The sequence below is a fragment of the Coregonus lavaretus genome (assembly GCF_964263955.1).
Source record: "Coregonus lavaretus genome assembly, contig: HAP1_SCAFFOLD_2041, whole genome shotgun sequence".
NCBI classification, from domain to species: Eukaryota; Metazoa; Chordata; class Actinopteri; order Salmoniformes; family Salmonidae; genus Coregonus; species Coregonus lavaretus.
The window spans coordinates 41,324-65,432 of record NW_028162739.1 but is presented as its reverse complement, the minus strand read 5'-3'; the positions used below and the strand labels follow the sequence as shown (position 1 = coordinate 65,432).

Below are 24,109 nucleotides of genomic sequence, written 5' to 3'. Positions count from 1 at the left end.
AATAAAACCAAAATCACAACATTGTCACAACTAGATGCAATAATCAACAGCTAGACAGTAAGACCCAGTTGGTAAAGTGAAGATGGTGAGAGATCTTACATTGCACATGAGCTGCCTGGTGCAGAGTTTCTTCCTCTCTGGATCCAAAAGTCCACAGTGTTTGTCAAGGTCACTCTTTCTCTGGGGAAAGACAAACACAGGAGTCAGTCAGTCCGTCAGCAGCGGGATACAGAGTATCTACTGAAGGAGCTGGACCGTGAGACCACTACAGATTCTAATAAAGACCCATCAGATCCAATATAAAAGTCCAAAGGATGGACAGCATCAGCATGCGATTTGCGGTGAATCGGAACTGCTAAAAATGTCATTCTAAAAACAGGGTTATCACCAAAAGAAACAACTAAAAAAAACATGAAAAAAAGCCAAAGACTTGGCACTAAGAAGGCATGTGAAGGGATGACACCCAGACGCACTGTAGACTTTCTTGTAAGTCCTGCTGTACGTCCTGCTGTAAGTCCTGCTGTAAGTCCTGCTGTAAGTCCTGCTGTACGTCCTGCTGTAAGTCCTGCTGTAAGTCCTGCTGTAAGTCCTGCTGTACGTCCTGCTGTACGTCCTGCTGTAAGTCCTGCTGTAAGTCCTGCTGTAAGTCCTGCTGTAGGTCCTGCTGTAAGTCCTGCTGTAAGTCCTGCTGTAAGTCCTGTTGTACGTCCTGCTGTAAGTCCTGCTGTAGGTCCTGCTGTAGGTCCTGCTGTAAGTCCTGCTGTAAGTCCTGCTGTACGTCCTGCGTCCTCGGAGGTCCTGAGGCTTGTGAGTGTCTTCCTCCTCAATCAATCAATCAATCAATCAATCAATCAATCAAATGTTATTTATAAAGCCCTTTTTACATCAGCAGATGTCACAAAGTGCTATACAAAAACCCAGCCTAAAACCCCAAACAGCAAGCAATGCAGATGTAGAAGCACGGTGGCTAGGAAAAACTCCCTAGAAAGGCAGAAACCTAGGAAGAAACCTAGAGAGGAACCAGGCTCTGAGGGGTGGCCCTAGTCAAGATTCTAGCAGCCGTGTTTAGCACTAACTGAAGTTTATTTAGTGCTTTATCCGGGTAGATGGAGAGTAGAGCATTGCAGTAGTCTAATCTAGAAGTGACAAAAACATGGATGAGCTTTTCTGCATCATTTTAAGACAAAAAGTTTCTGATTTTTGCAATGTTACGAAGATGTCCTCCATCCTCCTCAGGCTGCCCTGTCCCTGTCCTAGACAGTTCTCAATTGCTATGAATAAGATGGTGTGAAGAGCTTGAGAATGTGTCACTTTTCGCAATATTCCAAAGAATCTCATCATCCAGGTATTTGACACGCTGAGGTGTAGAATGTAGTTGTCACCTGACTCTGTCCTGTTCTGAGGGGGCTGAATCTGTAGAGCTGTGGAGGGTTTACTGTCCTGGGGCTGAATCTGTAGAGCTGTGGAGGGTTTACTGTCCTGGGGCTGAATCTGTAGAGGTGCTGTGGAGGGTTTACTGTCCTGGGGCTGAATCTGTAGAGGTGCTGTGGAGGGTTTACTGTCCTGGGGCTGTATCTGTAGAGGTGCTGTGGAGGGTTTACTGTCCTGGGGCTGAATCTGTAGAGGTGCTGTGGAGGGTTTACTGTCCTGGGGCTGTATCTGTAGAGCTGTGGAGGGTTTACTGTCCTGGGGCTGTATCTGTAGAGGTGCTGTGGAGGGTTTACTGTCCTGGGGCTGTATCTGTAGAGGTGCTGTGGAGGGTTTACTGTCCTGGGGCTGTATCTGTAGAGGTGCTGTGGAGGGTTTACTGTCCTGGGGCTGTATCTGTAGAGGTGCTGTGGAGGGTTTACTGTCCTGGGGCTAAGGGGGCTGTATCTGTAGAGCTGTGGAGGGTTTACTGTCCTGGGGCTGTATCTGTAGAGCTGTGGAGGGTTTACTGTCCTGGGGCTGTATCTGTAGAGCTGTGGGGGGTTTACTGTCCTGGGGCTGTATCTGTAGAGGTGCTGTGGAGGGTTTACTGTCCTGGGGCTGAATCTGTAGAGGTGCTGTGGAGGGTTTACTGTCCTGGGGCTGTATCTGTACAGCTGTGGAGGGTTTACTGTCCTGGGGCTGTATCTGTAGAGGTGTGGAGGGTTTACTGTCCTGGGGCTGTATCTGTAGAGGTGCTGTGGAGGGTTTACTGTCCTGGGGCTGTATCTGTAGAGGTGCTGTGGAGGGTTTACTGTCCTGGGGCTGAATCTGTAGAGGTGCTGTGGAGGGTTTACTGTCCTGGGGCTGTATCTGTAGAGGTGCTGTGGAGGGTTTACTGTCCTGGGGCTAAGGGGGCTGTATCTGTAGAGCTGTGGAGGGTATACTGTCCTGGGGCTGTATCTGTAGAGCTGTGGGGGGTTTACTGTCCTGGGGCTGTATCTGTAGAGGTGCTGTGGAGGGTTTACTGTCCTGGGGCTGAATCTGTAGAGGTGCTGTGGAGGGTTTACTGTCCTGGGGCTGTATCTGTACAGCTGTGGAGGGTTTACTGTCCTGGGGCTGTATCTGTAGAGCTGTGGAGGGTTTACTGTCCTGGGGCTGTATCTGTAGAGCTGTGGAGGGTTTACTGTCCTGGGGCTGAATCTGTAGAGGTGCTGTGGAGGGTTTACTGTCCTGGGGCTGAATCTGTAGAGCTGTGGAGGGTATACTGTCCTGGGGCTGTATCTGTAGAGGTGGTGTGGAGGGTTTACTGTCCTGGGGCTGTATCTGTAGAGGTGCTGTGGAGGGTTTACTGTCCTGGGGCTGTATCTGTAGAGCTGTGGAGGGTTTACTGTCCTGGGGCTGTATCTGTAGAGGTGCTGTGGAGGGTTTACTGTACTGGGGCTGTATCTGTAGAGCTGTGGAGGGTTTACTGTCCTGGGGCTGAATCTGTAGAGGTGCTGTGGAGGGTTTACTGTCCTGGGGCTGTATCTGTAGAGGTGCTGTGGAGGGTTTACTGTCCTGGGGCTGTATCTGTAGAGGTGCTGTGGAGGGTTTACTGTCCTGGGGCTAAGGGGGCTGTATCTGTAGAGCTGTGGAGGGTTTACTGTCCTGGGGCTGTATCTGTAGAGCTGTGGAGGGTTTACTGTCCTGGGGCTGTATCTGTAGAGGTGCTGTGGAGGGTTTACTGTCCTGGGGCTGTATCTGTAGAGGTGCTGTGGAGGGTTTACTGTCCTGGGGCTGAATCTGTAGAGGTGCTGTGGAGGGTTTACTGTCCTGGGGCTGTATCTGTAGAGGTGCTGTGGAGGGTTTACTGTCCTGGGGCTAAGGGGGCTGTATCTGTAGAGCTGTGGAGGGTATACTGTCCTGGGGCTGTATCTGTAGAGCTGTGGAGGGTTTACTGTCCTGGGGCTGTATCTGTAGAGGTGCTGTGGAGGGTTTACTGTCCTGGGGCTGAATCTGTAGAGGTGCTGTGGAGGGTTTACTGTCCTGGGGCTGTATCTGTAGAGCTGTGGAGGGTTTACTGTCCTGGGGCTGTATCTGTAGAGCTGTGGAGGGTTTACTGTCCTGGGGCTGTATCTGTAGAGCTGTGGAGGGTTTACTGTCCTGGGGCTGAATCTGTAGAGGTGCTGTGGAGGGTTTACTGTCCTGGGGCTGAATCTGTAGAGCTGTGGAGGGTATACTGTCCTGGGGCTGTATCTGTAGAGGTGGTGTGGAGGGTTTACTGTCCTGGGGCTGTATCTGTAGAGGTGCTGTGGAGGGTTTACTGTCCTGGGGATGAATCTGTAGAGGTGCTGTGGAGGGTATACTGTCCTGGGGCTGTATCTGTAGAGGTGCTGTGGAGGGTTTACTGTCCTGGGGCTGTATCTGTAGAGGTGCTGTGGAGGGTTTACTGTCCTGGGGCTGTATCTGTAGAGCTGTGGAGGGTTTACTGTCCTGGGGCTGTATCTGTAGAGGTGCTGTGGAGGGTTTACTGTCCTGGGGCTGTATCTGTAGAGCTGTGGAGGGTTTACTGTCCTGGGGCTGTATCTGTAGAGGTGCTGTGGAGGGTTTACTGTCCTGGGGATGAATCTGTAGAGGTGCTGTGGAGGGTTTACTGTCCTGGGGCTGTATCTGTAGAGGTGCTGTGGAGGGTTTACTGTCCTGGGGCTGAATCTGTAGAGGTGCTGTGGAGGGTTTACTGTCCTGGGGCTGTATCTGTAGAGGTGCTGTGGAGGGTTTACTGTCCTGGGGCTGTATCTGTAGAGGTGCTGTGGAGGGTTTACTGTCCTGGGGCTGTATCTGTAGAGGTGCTGTGGAGGGTTTACTGTCCTGGGGCTGAATCTGTAGAGGTGCTGTGGAGGGTTTACTGTCCTGGGGCTGTATCTGTAGAGGTGCTGTGGAGGGTTTACTGTCCTGGGGCTGAATCTGTAGAGGTGCTGTGGAGGGTTTACTGTCCTGGGGCTGAATCTGTAGAGGTGCTGTGGAGGGTTTACTGTCCTGGGGCTGAATCTGTAGAGGTGCTGTGGAGGGTTTACTGTCCTGGGGCTGTATCTGTAGAGGTGCTGTGGAGGGTTTACTGTCCTGGGGCTGTATCTGTAGAGGTGCTGTGGAGGGTTTACTGTCCTGGGGCTGTATCTGTAGAGGTGCTGTGGAGGGTTTACTGTCCTGGGGCTGAATCTGTAGAGGTGCTGTGGAGGGTATACTGTCCTGGGGCTGTATCTGTAGAGGTGCTGTGGAGGGTTTACTGTCCTGGGGCTGTATCTGTAGAGGTGCTGTGGAGGGTTTACTGTCCTGGGGCTGAATCTGTAGAGGTGCTGTGGAGGGTTTACTGTCCTGGGGCTGTATCTGTAGAGCTGTGGAGGGTTTACTGTCCTGGGGCTGAATCTGTAGAGGTGGAGGGTTTACTGTCCTGGGGCTGAATCTGTAGAGGTGGAGGGTTTACTGTCCTGGGGCTGTATCTGTAGAGCTGTGGAGGGTTTACTGTCCTGGGGCTGTATCTGTAGAGCTGTGGAGGGTTTACTGTCCTGGGGCTGTATCTGTAGAGGTGCTGTGGAGGGTTTACTGTCCTGGGGCTGTATCTGTAGAGGTGCTGTGGAGGGTTTACTGTCCTGGGGCTGAATCTGTAGAGGTGGAGGGTTTACTGTCCTGGGGCTGTATCTGTAGAGCTGTGGAGGGTTTACTGTCCTGGGGCTGTATCTGTAGAGCTGTGGAGGGTTTACTGTCCTGGGGCTGTATCTGTAGAGGTGCTGTGGAGGGTTTACTGTCCTGGGGCTGTATCTGTAGAGGTGCTGTGGAGGGTTTACTGTCCTGGGGCTGAATCTGTAGAGCTGTGGAGGGTTTACTGTCCTGGGGCTGTATCTGTAGAGGTGCTGTGGAGGGTTTACTGTCCTGGGGCTGAATCTGTAGAGCTGTGGAGGGTTTACTGTCCTGGGGCTGAATCTGTAGAGCTGTGGAGGGTTTACTGTCCTGGGGCTGTATCTGTAGAGGTGCTCTGTCCTGGGTCTGTATCTGTAGAGGGTATACTGTCCTGGGGCTAAGGGGGCTGTATATGTAGAGGTGGAGGGTTTACTGTCAATGTAATGTTTTGTACACTGTATTTTTCAAGGTACACATATTTCTGGTAGTAAACTCAGTGCATACATGAACAAGACAAATGCTCATTATAGAAGACACACTTACCAGCTAGTTCTCTTTAATAATTTACAGCTTTTTAATGTTCAATTTAGACCGCTTTGTTTGCAATGGTGTGTTACATTACATTTGTCTATAAACCATACTGAATGAGAACTACCATTTGAAATATTTTTTTAAAAAGTGAGTGAAAAGGTTCCGCCTTCGCTTATCACACAACTGAGGTAGAAGAGACCCAAGGCCATACAGAACACAGAGTAACTAATTGAAATGTATTTTTGAACAGAGTTTAAACGGTCGTGACAAAACTCTTGTTAAATTTAAAACACATTAAATATTACAAACCCATGCAGCACAAAGAAAGAAAGGCACATTTCAAAGACTACATAAAAGGACTGTAGAACTGATCATGGCATCACAGAAATGTGGTAAATAACAAGTCCTTGTTGTAACGTTGTAATAAGCACAGTTTTTTTTTGGTTTATACATGAACAGCAAAAACAAGAAACTATAATAATAATAATAATAATATGCCAGTTAGCAGACGCTTTTATCCAAAGCGACTTAGTCATGTATGCATCAATTTTTACATATGGGTGATCCCGGGGATCGAACCCACTACCCTGGCGTTACAAGCGCCGTGCTCTACCAATTGAGCTACAGAGGACCACGGTCCACAACTATCCACAAAGTAACAAAAATAAATAATCACACAGCGACTCTTTTTAATAAACTGATTTGGATTGTTGCTTTGGGTTAGATATACTGTTAAATCAACTAAAGAGTTAACTACATGAAACAAAACTAGTTCTGACGTACATTTATGGTCTGCAAACCCCCCCCCCCAAAAAAGTATCCTTCCATATTTGCTGGATTCAATTTTGTACCTATTTAGAGAACTTAAAATGCACCACTTCGAACGCTTTTGAATAATAAATGTGGACCGGTCAATGTTGGCAATGCATGAAAGAAACTGTGGTTAAGTTTCCAGAAGACATTTCTAAGCAGCACTGTTCCAGATCGTCTGCAAAGCAGTCACACACACACCAAATCTCAAAACACCTGGATAAGTGTTTAACAAGTCAGAAATCGCATAGAGGGGGAAAAATCTTCCACAAAGTCACATTTTCTCCTATTGGCATCAATGCATGACAAAGTGAGAATTTGAGTGGAAGTTTGGATTCGCCTCCCAAAGATTGGTTAATTTATGCAGTGACTGCATTGCAGGCAGTCTGGAACGCAGCCGTTGACAGCAGAGACCTGCCCAGTTAGGAAGGCAGGGGCCTGACCCCTGACCGTTCCTCTACATCCGCAGGGGGGTTGGCAGACTTGTGGAAGGACGTCTCCTTGAAGAGGAACCAGCAGTTGCCACCCCACAATATCAGATTGAGGAATCCAAAGATCTGCCATAAGAGGGGGACAAAAACCATGTTTCTTAGTAAGGAAGTGTTACATTTTTCAATGACATGTTGCTACGTGCATCAGTTTCTTCGTGAGATTGAGAGAGGGCATTCTAAAAGAGGACTTAAGGTGAAGCAAGGCTCAATTCTATTTCAATCCAGTCAATTCAGGAAGTAAACAGATTTTTTTTTTTTATTTAATTTAAGCAGTTTCCTTGAATTTAAATTGAATTAATTGAGGTGCAGATTTTAACCAACATTAATGATGCGTATAGCCTACCACAGAGGAGTTGAGTCGCCCCATGTGAGGCACTGCTCCAGGTGTGCACTTGTTGCTGACGTCCTTGCAGGTGGAGATTAAGCCTACCAGGTTAGAGGGGCTGGTGGCCCACTTCACGTCAGTCAGGCCTTTACCCCAGGCAGAGGAGGACACCAGCCACAGGATGGCGAAGGCTCCTGTCACCAGCAGGTCCTGTTGGAAGGATGGGAGACGTGGTAAATAAACTTGACAATAAATTCAGGTTCAGGATGAAAGCTGGACTGTAAATCAGAGAAACCCACCTACACACAGTGCAGCGCCTTCAGAAAGTATTCACACCCCTTGACTTATTCCACATTTTGTTGTGTTACCTGAATTAAAAATGGATTAAATATATAATTTTTTTCCTCACAATACCCCAGAAAGACAAAGTGAAAACATGATAAGAAATATGCAAAAACATTTTTTTTTTTACATTTGCATTAGTAATTATTTTATTTCAGTTTACTAAATAGTTTACTAATTAGTAATATACTGGTAGTATTATATCAAATAGTATTATATTGTGTTGAATATTATAGCCGTCTTTTAGTAATATAATATCAAATAGTATTATATTGTTTTGAATATTATAGCCGTCTTTTAGTAATATACTGGTAATATTATATCAAATAGTATTATATTGTGTTGAATATTATAGCCGTCTTTTAGTAATATAATATCAAATAGTATTATAGTGTTGAATATTATAGCCGTCTTTTAGTAATATACTGGTAGTATTATATCAAATAGTATTATATTGTGTTGAATATTATAGCCGTCTTTTAGTAATATACTGGTAGTATTATATCAAATAGTATTATATTGTGTTGAATATTATAGCCGTCTTTTAGTAATATACTGGTAATATTATATCAAATAGTATTATATTGTGTTGAACATTATAGCAGTCTTTTAGTAATATACTGGTAGTATTATATCAAATAGTAGTATATTGTGTTGAATATTATAGCCGTCTTTTAGTAATATACTGGTAGTATTATATCACATTTCCAGCAAGATGAAAACAAGAACCTAAAGAGTTATGGGCTACCGTCTTCTGTAACTACACAATGTGTTGGTGTTTCAATCAATTAGAAACCCATTCTGCCATGCGATGCATATCTGAATATCCTTGAGTGGCCCAGCCAGAGGCCGGACTTGAACCCGATCTAACATCTCTGGAGAGACCTGAAAATAGCTGTGCAGCGACGCTCCCCACCTAACCTGACAGAGCTTGAGAGGATCTGCAGAAAAGAATGGGAGAAACTCCCCAAATACAGGTGTGCCAAGCTTGTAGCGTCATACCCAAGAAGACTCGAGGCTGTAATCGCTGCCAAAGGTGCTTCAACAAAGTACTGAGTAAAGGGTCTGAATACTTATGTAAATATGATTTCAGTTTTTTTAATTTTTTATACATTTGCTAAAATGTCTAAAAACCTGTTTTGGCTTTGTCATTATGGGGTATTGTGTGTAGATTGATGAGGAGGGAAAAAACTATTTCATCCATTTTACAATAAGGCTGTAACGTAATGCACTGTATGTGACTTGTTAAGCACATTTTTTGTCCTGAACTTATTTAGGCTTGCCATAACAAAGGGGTTGAATACATATGCACAAGACATTTCAGCTTTTCATTTTTTTATTAAATTTGTAAACATTTTGGAAAAACATAATTCCACTTTGACATTATTGGGTATTGTGTGTAGTAGGCCAGTGACAAAAAAAATCTCAATTTAATCCATTTTCAATTCAGGCTATAACAAAATGTGGAAAAAGTCAAGAGGTGTGAATACTTTCTGAAGGCATGTGTATTTAAACAGATCATATAACAACCTCACTTCCTACCAGCTTATTCCTGCATTCCACAATAATGAGTTATCAGACCTCCGTTTTTATGCATCTGATTGTGTGGGGCATAATCTAGTGAAGGAGACCTAGGTTAAATAAACAATGTCAAAAGACTTGAAAGTATTTGATGTGCGCGTGATTTAGCACTTTTGTGACAATTCCATTGGTTCCGTTGTGCCAGGCAAACTAAATCAAGCGTTTGACAAAAGTCTTTGACCCAGATCGGTTGGTCCACAAGTCTTTGACCCAGATCGGTTGGTCCACAAGTCTTTGACCCAGATCGGTTGGTCCACAAGTCTTTGACCCAGATCGGTTGGTCCACAAGTCTTTGACCCAGATCGGTTGGTCCACAAGTCTTTGACCCAGATCGATTGGTCCACAAGTCTTTGACCCAGATCGATTGGTCCACAAGTCTTTGACCCAGATCGGTTGGTCCACAAGTCTTTGACCCAGATCGGTTGGTCCACAAGTCTTTGACCCAGATCGGTTGGTCCACAAGTCTTTGACCCAGATCGGTTGGTCCACAAGTCTTTGACCCAGATCGGTTGGTCCACAAGTCTTTGACCCAGATCGATTGGTCCACAAGTCTTTGACCCAGATCGATTGGTCCACAAGTCTTTGACCCAGATCGGTTGGTCCACAAGTCTTTGACCCAGATCGGTTGGTCCACAAGTCTTTGACCCAGATCGATTGGTCCAAAAGTCTTTGACCCAGATCGGTTGGTCCACAAGTCTTTGACCCAGATCGGTTGGTCCACAAGTCTTTGACCCAGATCGGTTGGTCCAAAAGTCTTTGACCCAGATCGGTTGGTCCACAAGCAACCAAAACGTTCAATGACCGTTTCTTGGAATATGACTTTAAAAAGAGGCTCCACTATTGACATGAGTGTAGTTTTTCTTTTTGCAGAGCAGCTGATTCCATGAGGAACACACCCCTCACCCTCCCCAGTTCCAGCAGATGATTCCATGAGGAACACACCCCTCACCCTCCCCAGTTCCAGCAGCTGATTCCATGAGGAACCCCACCCCTCACCCTCCCCAGATCACCCCACCCCTCACCCTCCCCAGTTCCAGCAGCTGATTCCATGAGGCACCCCACCCCTCACCCTCCCCAGATCACCCCACCCCTCACCCTCCCCAGATCCAGCAGCTGATTCCATGAGGAACCCCACCCCTCACCCTCCCCAGATCACCCCACCCCTCACCCTCCCCAGTTCCAGCAGCTGATTCCATGAGGAACACACCCATCACCCTCCCCAGATCCAGGTCATCATTGACACACCCATTAAGTGTGCTTTCTCTGACCTTGTTTTAGACTCCATGGAGGTGATGTTAAGACTTCCTTGTAGTGAAACAGAGCTAGAACAAGAGCCTGAGTTGTTCATTGTAGAAGAATCCGAATGTGATCCAAATTGTTTGCAGAATGTTTTCAAAAGTGCAGATATCTGTCTTGATTTACACTCCAGCCGTTTAGTGGGTTTCATGCCACCCTCTCAACAAAAACCTGTTTCGACTGAAAATAGTTCTAGGGGGATTTTGCTCAACAACACCTAACATCAACGCCATCTCACCACTACCACAGAGAGCATAACGTTCACCATTCCAGTTAACTCACCTCAAAAAATGGGGCCAGGTTTACAGAATATTTGCTTGTTCCCAAAGTCTCACACAGATTTCAAGTGTCTTTAACGACACAACAACATCTCTCAAGCTCTTTAGTGTTAAAGTTGTTCTATAGACGGGAATTTGGCTCAACGCCTACCACCTTCAACACCTTTTATCTTACCACTACAAAACAGCACGAACAGAACCATTTCCAGTTAACTCACCACAATGGGGCCACGGCTGGTCTGGCTGTAGACGTGTTGGTATCCAAGGTAGATCACCAGGCTGGCGGCACTGTAGAGGAAGGCAAACACCCCAATACAGACGTAGAACTCAGCTGAGGAGGAGTGGTCGCCGGTCAGATAGAGCTGGATGGTACTGGAGTCGTTCTTACAGGTGGGGACAATGTATGGGTGGGCCATGAGTCTGTGGGAGTAGAGTGGAACAGGGTTGTGTTCACAAGGGAGAAACACTCACACAGACACTTCTCAGGTCAGTCATAGTCGTACGTAAATGCATGATTTGCATGTTTTTACTTATGTTCTGCTTACCTGAACGGGTAGTTAAAGTCAGCCGTGATTTCTTGGCTGACGCTTCCCTGGCACTGCACGTTGACGCTCGTGGAGCCGGCATAACCCGAGGTCGTAGCGAAGGCAAATATGGAGAAGACCTGCAGACAGGCAAAAGCTCAAATAAGGACAGGACACAATCAGATGAAAGAAGGAGCTGACACACAGGACATAACTGGAAATAACTTTCTGAAATTACATTCAGTCCAAAAACCTGAAGAACATATGACTATGTCATCCTGTGGAAATTAAACACCCAGTTTACAGGTCTAAAGCAGTCGGAAGGTGTTGTGACGGGAGTTGACCGGTCAGGAAAACGGATCAGATAAAACTACTGACAGTAGAATGTGGAGCAAGACTGGATCATGTGCCTTCATGTCATCGTGACAGACTCCCTCTCACACTCTCTACAGAATGACATCCTTCCTCACAGGAAGTGATTTTTATCACTTGAATATAGAAGAAGAAAACCCTTAAGAGAAATCAACTGTGGTTGTAGAACGGTAGTGACGGTCTGGGTTTGATACAGGTGTTAGATATGGGGGTTAGATACATGTTTATTTCGACATTATAATGAAATGTTTTTATAAACAATGGCAACACTGCCATGCTACTCTGAGCCTTGCAGTTGGAAACCACATTAGTGTCCGACTTTCGGCTGTCGCAGATGCACCTCCCCCGACTATCGTCTACAGTCCGTTGCTTTAGCCGTACAACTTAAACACTCCCAATATCTGCAGTGCTGCTTGTGGCAATCTCAATCTGCCAATCTCAATCTGCCAATCTCAATCTGCCAATCTCAATGTGACCGGCCAGATTCAGAAGCTTGAAAACCGCATTAGAAAAAAAATTAAGCTTAAAAAGCCCCATTTGATTTTTGCCCCTGCCCAAAAAAACAAAAAAATATTATGAATTATGTTCCGTTTTAATTTAATTTAACTTAGTTTTGGAGTAAAATATAGTTTCAGTATAGTTTTTCAAACAGGTTTGTTAATTATTTTATTTCAGTTTACTAAATCGTTTTTTCGTGATTCGTTTTCGTTTCAGTTTTATATGCTAGTGGCAATGACCCCAAATTTGTGCTGTATGGTCCTGCCTGAGAAAAATACTTTGAGGACCGGCCACTAGCCTACTAGAACAGCCTTGAGGACCGGCCACTAGCCTACTAGAACAGCCTTGAGGACCGGCCACTAGCCTACTAGAACAGCCTTGAGGACCGGCCACTAGCCTACTAGAACAGCCTTGAGGACCGGCCTCTAGCCTACTAGAACAGCCTTGAGGACCGGCCTCTAGCCTACTAGAACAGCCTTGAGGACCGGCCACTAGCCTACTAGAACAGCCTTGAGGACCGGCCTCTAGCCTACTAGAACAGCCTTGAGGACCGGCCACTAGCCTACTAGAACAGCCTTGAGGACCGGCCTCTAGCCTACTAGAACAGCCTTGCTGTTTAAGTTGTTTTATTAGCCGAAACAAACACACCTTTTATACATACAGTACAAGATGCATGTCTAAACACTTCTCAATCTCAAGAAACACCACCTACAGATGGCTGTGCAGATGCTGTGAATGCCTTGATACTGACAGATTCGCTGCAATTATATATGGCAGATCGTATTACATTGTGTTGAATATAATAGCCGTCTTTTAGTAATATACTGGTAATATTATATCAAATAGTATTATATTGTGTTGAATATACAGTGGGGAAAAAAATTATTTAGTCAGCCACCAATTGTGCAAGTTCTCCCACTTAAAAAGATGAGAGGCCTGTCATTTTCATCATAGGTACACGTCAACTATGACAGACAAAATGAGAAAAAAAAATCCAGAAAATCACATTGTAGGATTTTTAATGAATTTATTTGCAAATTATGGTGGAAAATAAGTATTTGGTCAATAACAAAAGTTGCTCAATACTTTGTTATATACCCTTTGTTGGCAATGACACAGGTCAAACGTTTTCTGTAAGTCTTCACAAGGTTTTCACACACTGTTGCTGGTATTTTGGCCCATTCCTCCATGCAGATCTCCTCTAGAGCAGTGATGTTTTGGGGCTGTCGCTGGGCAACACGGACTTTCAACTCCCTCCAAATATTTTCTATGGGGTTGAGATCTGGAGACTGGCTAGGCCACTCCAGGACCTTGAAATACTTCTTACGAAGCCACTCCTTCGTTGCCTGGGCGGTGTGTTTGGGATCATTGTCATGCTGAAAGACCCAGCCACGTTTCATCTTCAATGCCCTTGCTGATGGAAGGAGGTTTTCACTCAAAATCTCACGATACATGGCCCCATTCATTATTTCCTTTACACGGATCAGTCGTCCTGGTCCCTTTGCAGAAAAACAGCCCCAAAGCATCAATCAATCAATCAATCAATTTTATTTTATATAGCCCTTCATACATCAGCTAATATCTCGAAGTGCTGTACAGAAACCCAGCCTAAAACCCCAAACAGCTAGTAATGCAGGTGTAGAAGCACGGTGGCTAGGAAAAACTCCCTAGAAAGGCCAAAACCTAGGAAGAAACCTAGAGAGGAACCAGGCTATGAGGGGTGGCCAGTCCTCTTCTGGCTGTGCCGGGTGGAGATTATAACAGAACCATGCCAAGATGTTCAAAAATGTTCATAAGTGACAAGCATGGTCAAATAATAATCAGGAATAAATCTCAGTTGGCTTTTCATAGCCGATCATTAAGAGTTGAAAACAGCAGGTCTGGGACAGGTAGGGGTTCCATAACCGCAGGCAGAACAGTTGAAACTGGAATAGCAGCAAGGCCAGGCGGACTGGGGACAGCAAGGAGTCACCACGGCCGGTAGTCCCGACGTATGGTCCTAGGGCTCAGGTCTCTCAGTTGGCTTTTCATAGCCGATCATTAAGAGTTGAAAACAGCAGGTCTGGGACAGGTAGGGGTTTCGTAACCGCAGGCAGAACAGTTGAAACTGGAATAGCAGCAAGGCCAGGCGGACTGGGGACAGCAAGGTGTCAGCATGCCCGGTAGTCCTGACGTATGGTCCTAGGGCTCAGGTTCTCAGAGAGAAAGAGAGAACGAGAGAATTAGAGAGAGCATACTTAAATTCACACAGGACACTGGATAAGACAGGAGAAGTACTCCAGGTATAACCAACTAACCCCAGCCCCCCGACACATAAACTACTGCAGCATAAATACTGGAGGCTGAGACAGGAGCGGTCCGGAGACACTGTGGCCCCATCCGAAGAAACCCCCGGACAGGGCCAAACAGGAAGGATATAACCCCACCCACTCTGCCAAAGCACAGCCCCCGCACCACTAGAGGGATATCCTCAACCACCAACTTACAATCCTGAGACAAGGCCGAGTATAGCCCACAGAGGTCTCCACCACAGCACAAACCAAGGGGGGGCACCAACCCAGACAGGAAGATCACGTCAGTAACTCAACCCACTCAAGTGACGCACCCCTCCTAGGGACGGCATGAAAGAGCACCAGCAAGCCAGTGACTCAGCCCCTGTAACAGGGTTAGAGGCAGAGAACCCCAGTGGAGAGAGGGGAACCGGCCCGGCAGAGACAGCAAGGGCTGTTCGTTGCTCCAGAGCCTTTCCGTTCACCTTCACACTCCTGGGCCAGACTACACTCAATCATATGACCTACTGAAGAGATAAGTCTTCAGTAAAGACTTAAAGGTTGAGACCGAGTCTGCGTCTCTCACATGGGTAGGCAGACTGTTCCATAAAAATGGAGATCTATAGGAGAAAGCCCTGCCTCCCGCTGTTTGCTTAGAAATTCTAGGGACAATTAGGAGGCCTGCGTCTTGTGACCGTAGCGTACGTATTGGTATGTACGGCAGGACCAACTCGGAAAGATAGGTAGGAGCAAGCCCATGTAACGCTTTATAGGTTAACAGTAAAACCTTGAAATCAGCCCTTGCCTTAACAGGAAGCCAGTGTAGGGAAGCTAGCACTGGAGTAATATGATCAAATTTCTTGGTTCTAGTCAGGATTCTAGCAGCCGTATTTAGCACTAACTGAAGTTTATTTAGTGCTTTATCCGGGTAGCCGGAAAGTAGAGCATTGCAGTAGTCTAACCTAGAAGTAACAAATGCATGGATTCATTTTTCTGCATCATTTTTGGACAGAACATTTCTGATTTTTGCAATGTTACGTAGATGGAAAAAAGCTGTCCTTGAAACAGTCTTGATATGTTCGTCAAAAGAGAGATCAGGGTCAAGAGTAACGCCGAGGTCCTTCACAGTTTTATTTGAGACGACTTTACAACCATCAAGATGAATTGTCAGATTTAACAGAAGATCTCTTTGTTTCTTGGGACCTAGAACAAGCATCTCTGTTTTGTCCGAGTTTAAAAGTAGAAAGTTTTCAGCCATCCACTTCCTTATGTCTGAAACACAGGCTTCTAGCGAGGGCAATTTTGGGGCTTCACCATGTTTCATTGAAATGTACAGCTGTGTGTCATCCGCATAGCAGTGAAAGTTAACATTATGTTTTCGAATAACATCCCCAAGAGGTAAAATATATAGTGAAAACAATAGTGGTCCTAAAACGGAACCTTGAGGAACACCGAAATGTACAGTTGATTTGTCGGAGGACAGACCATTCACAGAGACAAACTGATATCTTTCCGACAGGTAAGATCTAAACCAGGCCAGAACTTGTCCGTGTAGACCAATTTGGGTTTCCAGTCTCTCCAAAAGAATGTGGTGATCGATGGTGTCAAAGGCAGCACTAAGGTCTAGTAGCACGAGGACAGATGCAGAGCCTCGGTCTGACGCCATTAAAAGGTCATTTACCACCTTCACAAGTGCAGTCTCAGTGCTATGATGGGGTCTAAAACCAGACTGAAGCATTTCGTATACATTGTTTGTCTTCAGAAAGGCAGTGAGTTGCTGCGCAACAGCTTTTTCTAAAATTTTTGAGAGGAATGGAAGATTCGATATAGGCCGATAGTTTTTTATATTTTCCGGGTCAAGGTTTGGCTTTTTCAAGAGAGGCTTTATCACTGCCACTTTTAGTGAGTTTGGTACACATCCGGTGGATAGAGAGCTGTTTATTATGTTCAACATAGGAGGGCCAAGCACAGGAAGCAGCTCCTTCAGCAGTTTAGTAGGAATAGGATCCAGTATGCAGCTTGAAGGTTTAGAGGCCATGATTATTTTCATCATTGTGTCAAGAGATATAGTACTAAAACACTTAAGTGTCTCTCCCGATCCCAGGCCCTCGCAGAGCTGTGCAGATCCAGGACAGCTAAGCCCTGGAGGAATACGCAGATTCAAAGAGGAGTCCGTAATTTGCTTTCTAATGGTCATGATCTTTTCCTCAAAGAAGTTCATGAATTTATTACTGCTGAAGTGAAAGCCATCCTCTCTTGGGGAATGCTGCTTTTTAGTTAGCTTTGCAACAGTATCAAAAAGAAATTTTGGATTGTTCTTATTTTCCTCGATTAAGTTGGAAAAGTAGGATGATCGAGCAGCAGTGAGGGCTCTTCGGTACTGCACGGTACTGTCTTTCCAAGCTAGTCGGAAGACTTCCAGTTTGGTGTGGCGCCATTTCCGTTCCAATTTCCTGGAAGCTTGCTTCAAAGCTCGGGTATTTTCTGTATACCAGGGAGCTAGTTTCTTATGACAAATGTTTTTCGTTTTTAGGGGTGCAACTGCATCTAGGGTATTGCGCAAGGTTAAATTGAGTTCCTCAGTTAAGTGGTTAACTGATTTTTGTCCTCTGACGTCCTTGGGTAGGCAGAAGGAGTCTGGAAGGGCATCAAGGAATTTTTGTGTTGTCTGAGAATTTATAGCACGACTTTTGATGCTCCTTGGTTGGGGTCTGAGCAGATTATTTGTTGCGATTGCAAACGTAATAAAATGGTGGTCCGATAGTCCAGGATTTTGTGGAAAAACATTAAGATCTACAACATTTATTCCATGGGACAAAACTAGGTCCAGAGTATGACTGTGGCAGTGAGTAGGTCCAGAGACATGTTGGACAAAACCCACTGAGTCGATGATGGCTCCGAAAGACTTTTGGAGTGGGTCTGTGGACTTCTCCATGTGAATATTAAAATCACCAAAAATTAGAATATGATCTGCTATGACTACAAGGTCTGATAGGAATTCAGGAAACTCAGAGAGGAACGCTGTATATGGCCCAGGAGGCCTGTAAACAGTAGCTATAAAAAGTGATTGAGTAGGCTGCATAGATTTCATGACTAGAAGCTCAAAAGACGAAAACGCCATTTTTTTTTTTGTAAATTGAAATTTGCTATCGTAAATGTTAGCAACACCTCCGCCTTTGCGGGATGCACGGGGAATATGGTCACTAGTGTAACCAGGAGGTGAGGCCTCATTTAACACAGCAAATTCATCAGGCTTAAGCCATGTTTCAGTCAGGCCAATCACATCAAGATTATGATCAGTGATTAGTTCATTGACTATGACTGCCTTTGAAGTGAGGGATCTAACATTAAGTAACCCTATTTTGAGATGTGAGGTATCACGATCTCTTTCAATAATGGTAGGAATGGAGGAGGTCTTTATCCTAATAAGATTGCTAAGGCGAACACCGCCATGTTTAGTTTTGCCCAACCTAGGTCGAGGCACAGACACAGTCTCAATGGGTATGGCTGAGCTGACTACACTGACTGTGCTATTGGCAGACTCCACTAAGCTGGCAGGTTGGCTAACAGCCTGCTGCCTGGCCTGCACCCTATTTCACTGTGGGGCTAGAGGAGTTAGAGCCCTATCTATGTTGGTAGATAAGATGAGAGCACCCCTCCAGCTAGGATGGAGTCCGTCACTCCTCAGCAGGTCAGGCTTGGTCCTGTTTGTGGGTGAGTCCCAGAAAGAGGGCCAATTATCTACAAATTCTATCTTTTGGGAGGGGCAGAAAACAGTTTTCAACCAGCGATTGAGTGCTGAGACTCTGCTGTAGAGCTCGTCACTCCCCCTAACTGGGAGGGGCCAGAGACAATTACTCGATGCCGACACATCTTTCTAGCTGATTTACACGCTGAAGCTATGTTGCACTTGGTGACCTCTGACTGTTTCATCCTAACATCGTTGGTGCCGACGTGGATAACAATATCTCTATACTCTCTACACTCGCCAGTTTTAGCTTTAGCCAGCACCATCTTTAGATTAGCCTTAACGTCGGTAGCCCTGCCCCCTGGTAAACAGTGTATGATCGCTGGGTGATTCGTTTTAAGTCTAATACTGCGGGTAATGGAGTCGCCAATGACTAGGGTTTTCAATTTGTCAGAGCTAATGGTGGGAGCCTTCGGCGTCTCAGACCCCGTAACGGGAGGAGTAGAGACAAGAGAAGACTCAGACTCAGACTCCGACTCGCTACATAATGGGGAAAACCGGTTGAAAGTTTCTGTCGGCTGAATGAGCGACACCGGTTGAGCATTCCAACAGTATTTCCCTCCAGAAGCCATGAGAAAGTTGTCCGGCTGCGGGGACTGTGCGGGGGGATTTATACTAACGTTACTATCTGTACTTACTGGTGGCACAGACACTGTTTCTTCCTTTCCTACACTGAAATTACCCTTGCCTAACGATTGCGTCTGAAGCTGGGCTTGTAGCACAGCTGTTCTCGCCGTAAGGCGATCGTTCTCCTGTATATTATGAGTACAGCGACTGCAATTAGAAGACATCATGTTAATGTTACTACTTAGCTTCGGCTGTTGAAGATGTTGACGAACCATGTCCAGATAAAGCGTCCGGAGTGAAAAAGTTGAATGAGGGAAAAAAGTTGCGATGGAAAAAAGGAAAATAAAGTAAAGTTGGCAGCAAAAACGCACAGGCGTTGCAGGACTAAGTGATAGATAACCTTTAAACAACTAAACTAATCAATAAATATATACACCCCAAAACCCAATAGAGTGAGAGAGAAAAAATCCAGTCGCTCTCACAATCGTTCCTGCTTCCTGACTCACTCCCAGCATGCACTCAGAGAGATAGTCAGAGATGTGTCATGATGTTTCCACCCCCATGCTTCACAGTAGGTATGGTGTTCTTTGGATGCAACTCAGCATTCTTTGTCCTCCAAACACGACGAGTTGGGGTTTTACCAAAAAGTTCTATTTTGGTTTCATCTGACCATATGACATTCTCCCAATCCTCTTCTGGATCATCCAAATGCACTCTAGCAAACTTCAGACGGGCCTGGACATGTACTGGCTTAAGCAGGGGGACACGTCTGGCACTGTAGGATTTGAGTCCCTGGTGGCGTAGTGTGTTACTGATGGTAGGCTTTGTTACTTTGGTCCCAGCTCTCTGCAGGTCATTCACTAGGTCCCCCCGTGTGGTTCTGGGATTTTTGCTCACCGTTCTTGTGATCATTTTGACCCCACGGGGTGAGATCTTGCGTGGAGCCCCAGATCGAGGGAGATTATCAGTGGTCTTGTATGTCTTCCATTTCCTAATAATTGCTCCCACAGTTGATTTCTTCAAACCAAGCTGCTTACCTATTGCAGATTCAGTCTTCCCAGCCTGGTGCAGGTCAACAATTTTGTTTCTGGTGTCCTTTGACAGCTCTTTGGTCTTGGCCATAGTGGAGTTTGGAGTGTGACTGTTTGAGGTTGTGGACAGGTGTCTTTTATACTGATAACAAGTTCAAACAGGTGCCATTAATACAGGTAACGAGTGGAGGACAGAGGAGCCTCTTAAAGAAGAAGTTACAGGTCTGTGAGAGCCAGAAATCTTGATTGTTTGTAGGTGACCAAATACTTATTTTCCACCATAATTTGCAAATAAATTCATAAAAAATCCTACAATGTGATTTTCTGGATTTTTTTTCTTCTCAATTTGTCTGTCATAGTTGGCGTGTACCTATGATGAAAATTACAGGCCTCTCTCATCTTTTTAAGTGGGAGAACTTGCACAATTGGTGGCTGACTAAATACTTCTTTCCCCCACTGTAATAGCCGTCTTTTAGTAATATACTGGTAAGCTCCCTCACGACGCCAGGACAGCGGAGTCACTCACCACCTTCCGGAGACATTTGAAACCCCACCTCTTTAAGGAATACCTGGGATAGGATAAAGTAATCCTTCTACCCCCCCCCTTACCCCAACCCCCCAAGAAAAACAAAAAAACATTGTAAAGTGGTTATCCCACTGGCTATAAGGTGAATGCACCAATTTGTAAGTCGCTCTGGATAAGAGTGTCTGCTAAATGACGTAAATGTAAATGTAATATTATATCAAATAGAATTATATTGTGTTGAATATAATAGCCGTCTTTTAGTAATATACTGGTAGTATTATATCAAATAGTATTATATTGTGTTGAATATTATAGCCGTCTTTTAGTACTATACTGGTAATATTATATCAAGTTGAATATTATAGCCATCTTTTAGTAATATAATATCAAATAGTATTATATTGTGTTGAATATTATAGCCATCTTTTAGTAATATACTGGTAATATTATATCAAATAGTATTATATTGTGTTGAATATAATAGCCGTCTTTTAGTAATATACTGGTAGTATTATATCAAATAGTATTATATTGTGTTGAATATTATAGCCATCTTTTAGTAATATACTGGTAGTATTATATCAAATAGTATTATATTGTGTTGAATATTATAGCCGTCTTTTAGTAATATACTGGTAGTATTATATCAAATAGTATTATATTGTGTTGAATATTATAGCCGTCTTTTAGTAATATACTGGTAATATTATATCAAATAGTATTATATTGTGTTGAACATTATAGCCGTCTTTTAGTAATATACTGATAATATTATATCAAATAGTATTATATTGTGTTGAATATTATAGCCGTCTTTTAGTAATATACTGGTAGTATTATATCAAATAGTATTATATTGTGTTGAATATTATAGCCGTCTTTTAGTAATATACTGGTAGTATTATATCAAATAGTATTATATTGTGTTGAATATTATAGCCGTCTTTTAGTAATATACTGGTAGTATTATATCAAATAGTATTATATTGTGTTGAATATAATAGCCGTCTTTTAGTAATATACTGGTAGTATTATATCAAATAGTATTATATTGTGTTGAATATTATAGCCGTCTTTTAGTAATATAATATCAAATAGTATTATATTGTGTTGAATATTATAGCCGTCTTTTAGTAATATACTGGTAATATTATATCACATTTCTACCGTCTTCTGTAACTGCACAATGTGTTGGTGTCACAGCTATGCAAAATACATTGTTTCAATTATGAGATTGTTACTATGTTTAAAATGTTCAGTTTGCTACAATGAAATTGTTACAATATAGGTACAGATGTTCTAAATTGTTACATTGTAGTTACATGATGAACAGCAGGAACTCAAAAGTGAGACCACCACTATGGGCGTGCACTGGACCAAGACCAGCTAGTTTCAATCAATTAGAAACCCATTGTGCCATGTTATGCAGGGTGACCGGCAACACGGTTTAAAAAGTCACTGGTTGCATAGGCCTAAATATGATTTAGCTAAATAAAATGCATTCTATATTTGATACATTTAATTCCTCCGCTTGCATGCGAGGCCACATAATAGCAAAGTGAAACTCAACTCCACGATGTACTTTACATCAACCGCGTTGAGCCATTCATTGTCTCTTGTAATCGAGGCTATTCTTTGATTTGCCAAAAGCCGTATTTATTAAAAAATAAAAACGGCATTTTATGTGACGTAGGAGGGCCAGTCCGCTCACACTTATCGCCGCTCAACTCCGTTGATGTGTACATCGTGGGGTTGACTTTTACTTGGTTGGCCACATAATAGCCTAATAAGTCAATTAGAACAGAAACAAACTTACCCATTCGAGCACTCTAATAAATGCCAAGGGCTCTTTCAAGGGTCCGAGGTCAAGAGTAAATCCTAACAGACTTTTCTTTTGATATTCAGGGACGAAGAGGTAAACAGCGTTTTTATTAGCTAAAACAACGTTTTCATTACAGCATCGGCATGCAATCAACCACCACATAAATAGATGTCCAAGCAATATGTTTGCGCAATAGAAGTGGGTTGAAAATTATATTTAGCACATAAACACTTATTTGACACGCTGTTGTTACCTGGGCTATCCCGTCCATCGTACCACTATCCAAGTTTATTTCTCGGACAGTATGCAGCACTTAGACGATTGTTGGCAGGGGAAACTTGGATGACTCGCTTGATAATTTTAGAAATGTATGTCAAACTTTTTTTTTTTTAAGTGAAGAGCGCTGCACACGTGATCACCAACGTTCTTAAAGTGACACGAGGACAACGTCGTGGATGGATAGTCAACCTTTCTATGTCTTCTTCTTCTTCTTCTTCTTCTTCTTCTTCTTCTTCTATGATATCATGGCGGTCCGCAAACAATCGTTTAAGTGCATGCCACCACCTACTGTGCTGGAATGTACGATCAATCATGATCAATTCTGTACTACCATGAAAATAACATTCAAAACCAAATAATTCCCTAACTTCTACCACATATTTTATTTCCTTTACACTGAGCAGCTACAGTGTAGCATCCTCTCTGTATCTTTGGCATTTAAAACACCGCAGTGCATATGGGACAACTTCTCAAGCATTGAAACTAAGGAATCCTGTCTGTACTTTTCCCAACAAGACTTTCTCAAACCTCAGCATCACCTGATAAGCTTTCACTTCTTTGACCCTCTTTCCTACTGATCAACCTTTTGGCCTCAATCACTCTGCCTCCCGTCACATTGTCTTTAATATCATCTGTGGCCATAGATATTGGGACCCCAGTGATGACTCCCCTTAACCTAGCATAAGCACCAGGGACATGGCTTTTAATCTTCTTCCCATTACGTTTTTCCATTTTCTGAATCTTCCCTTGCTGAGCCTGGCTACCACACAATATTAACAATCTCCGACGAACCGAGCTTCACTTCACCTACCTCTTTCTCTACAGCATTAGTCAGTCAGATAGGGGTGTAAGTGAGGCCCTGTGGTCTCATCAAACACTATCACCACTTTCCACTGCAACGCATCACTACTCTTGCTTCCTACCTTGGTCCTTTTTATGCTTTCTATACTAGACGCTCCACTGCTTTCTGTATCATCATCCTGTGTCTTTCCACTACCGACCATTCCGGTCCTTGACCCTCATCCTCCCGCTCCATACCATCAGAACTGACAGCCATATTGTTTGCATTCCAGCACAGCTGTTGCTTCACCAACTTTTTCTCCACATCCTCCATTTTGTCCACACTACTCGCCTTTCATTTCCCATGATCCTCTAACTATGTATCAACTCCACACCCTTCACCAATCAAGGAACCTCATGAAAACAACTTGACCACCCACGGGACAGTGCTGCCCTTCCATCCGCGCTGCAGCCCACCCCACGACCACCTTTCTATGTCACCTTTTAATTTCACTTTTCTATTTCTGTGAAGGCTGATTTTGGGCCCAGTTATCCCTCTAGATTTGTCTCTTCTCTCTCTGTATCTTTTCATCGCCTTCTGTAAACAATCAAAGTAACAATCAATGTAAAATATATATAAAATATTACGTACAATCACAAATTAATCGTGAATAATGATGAGTGAAAAAGTTACAGAGGCATACCCCTAAAAAAATGCTAACCTCTCCTGTTATTCATAATGGTGAGAAAAATAATAAATAAATAAAAATAAGTCCGCATATTTTAGGGACATAATCTTTGTGCATCTGTAACTTTCTCACTCATCATTCATTCACGATTATCCATAATCATGGTAGCATACACATAGAAGTGTTCAGAAACATATTATATTCTCATTTACAATAAAAGTGACTGCAAAATGACACAATACATTATTTACTATTCATTTCTATTGGGCACAACATAATCCGAAA

The 24,109-nt window shown here is 44.0% G+C and overlaps 1 protein-coding gene across 1 annotated transcript; it reads right to left on the bottom strand.

The window, feature by feature from the left end:
- Positions 1 to 6,009: 6,009 nt before the first annotated feature.
- Positions 6,010 to 22,347, bottom strand: LOC311118943 (synaptoporin-like; the record flags this gene model as incomplete). The annotated part of the gene is made up of 5 exons (XM_084193692.1): positions 6,010 to 6,962; positions 7,240 to 7,431; positions 10,937 to 11,138; positions 11,264 to 11,382; positions 22,330 to 22,347. 5 exons carry the CDS (start codon positions 22,345 to 22,347, stop codon positions 6,828 to 6,830), a joined length of 666 nt encoding a protein of 221 aa, XP_084049818.1. The 3' UTR covers positions 6,010 to 6,827.
- Positions 22,348 to 24,109: the final 1,762 nt, after the last annotated feature.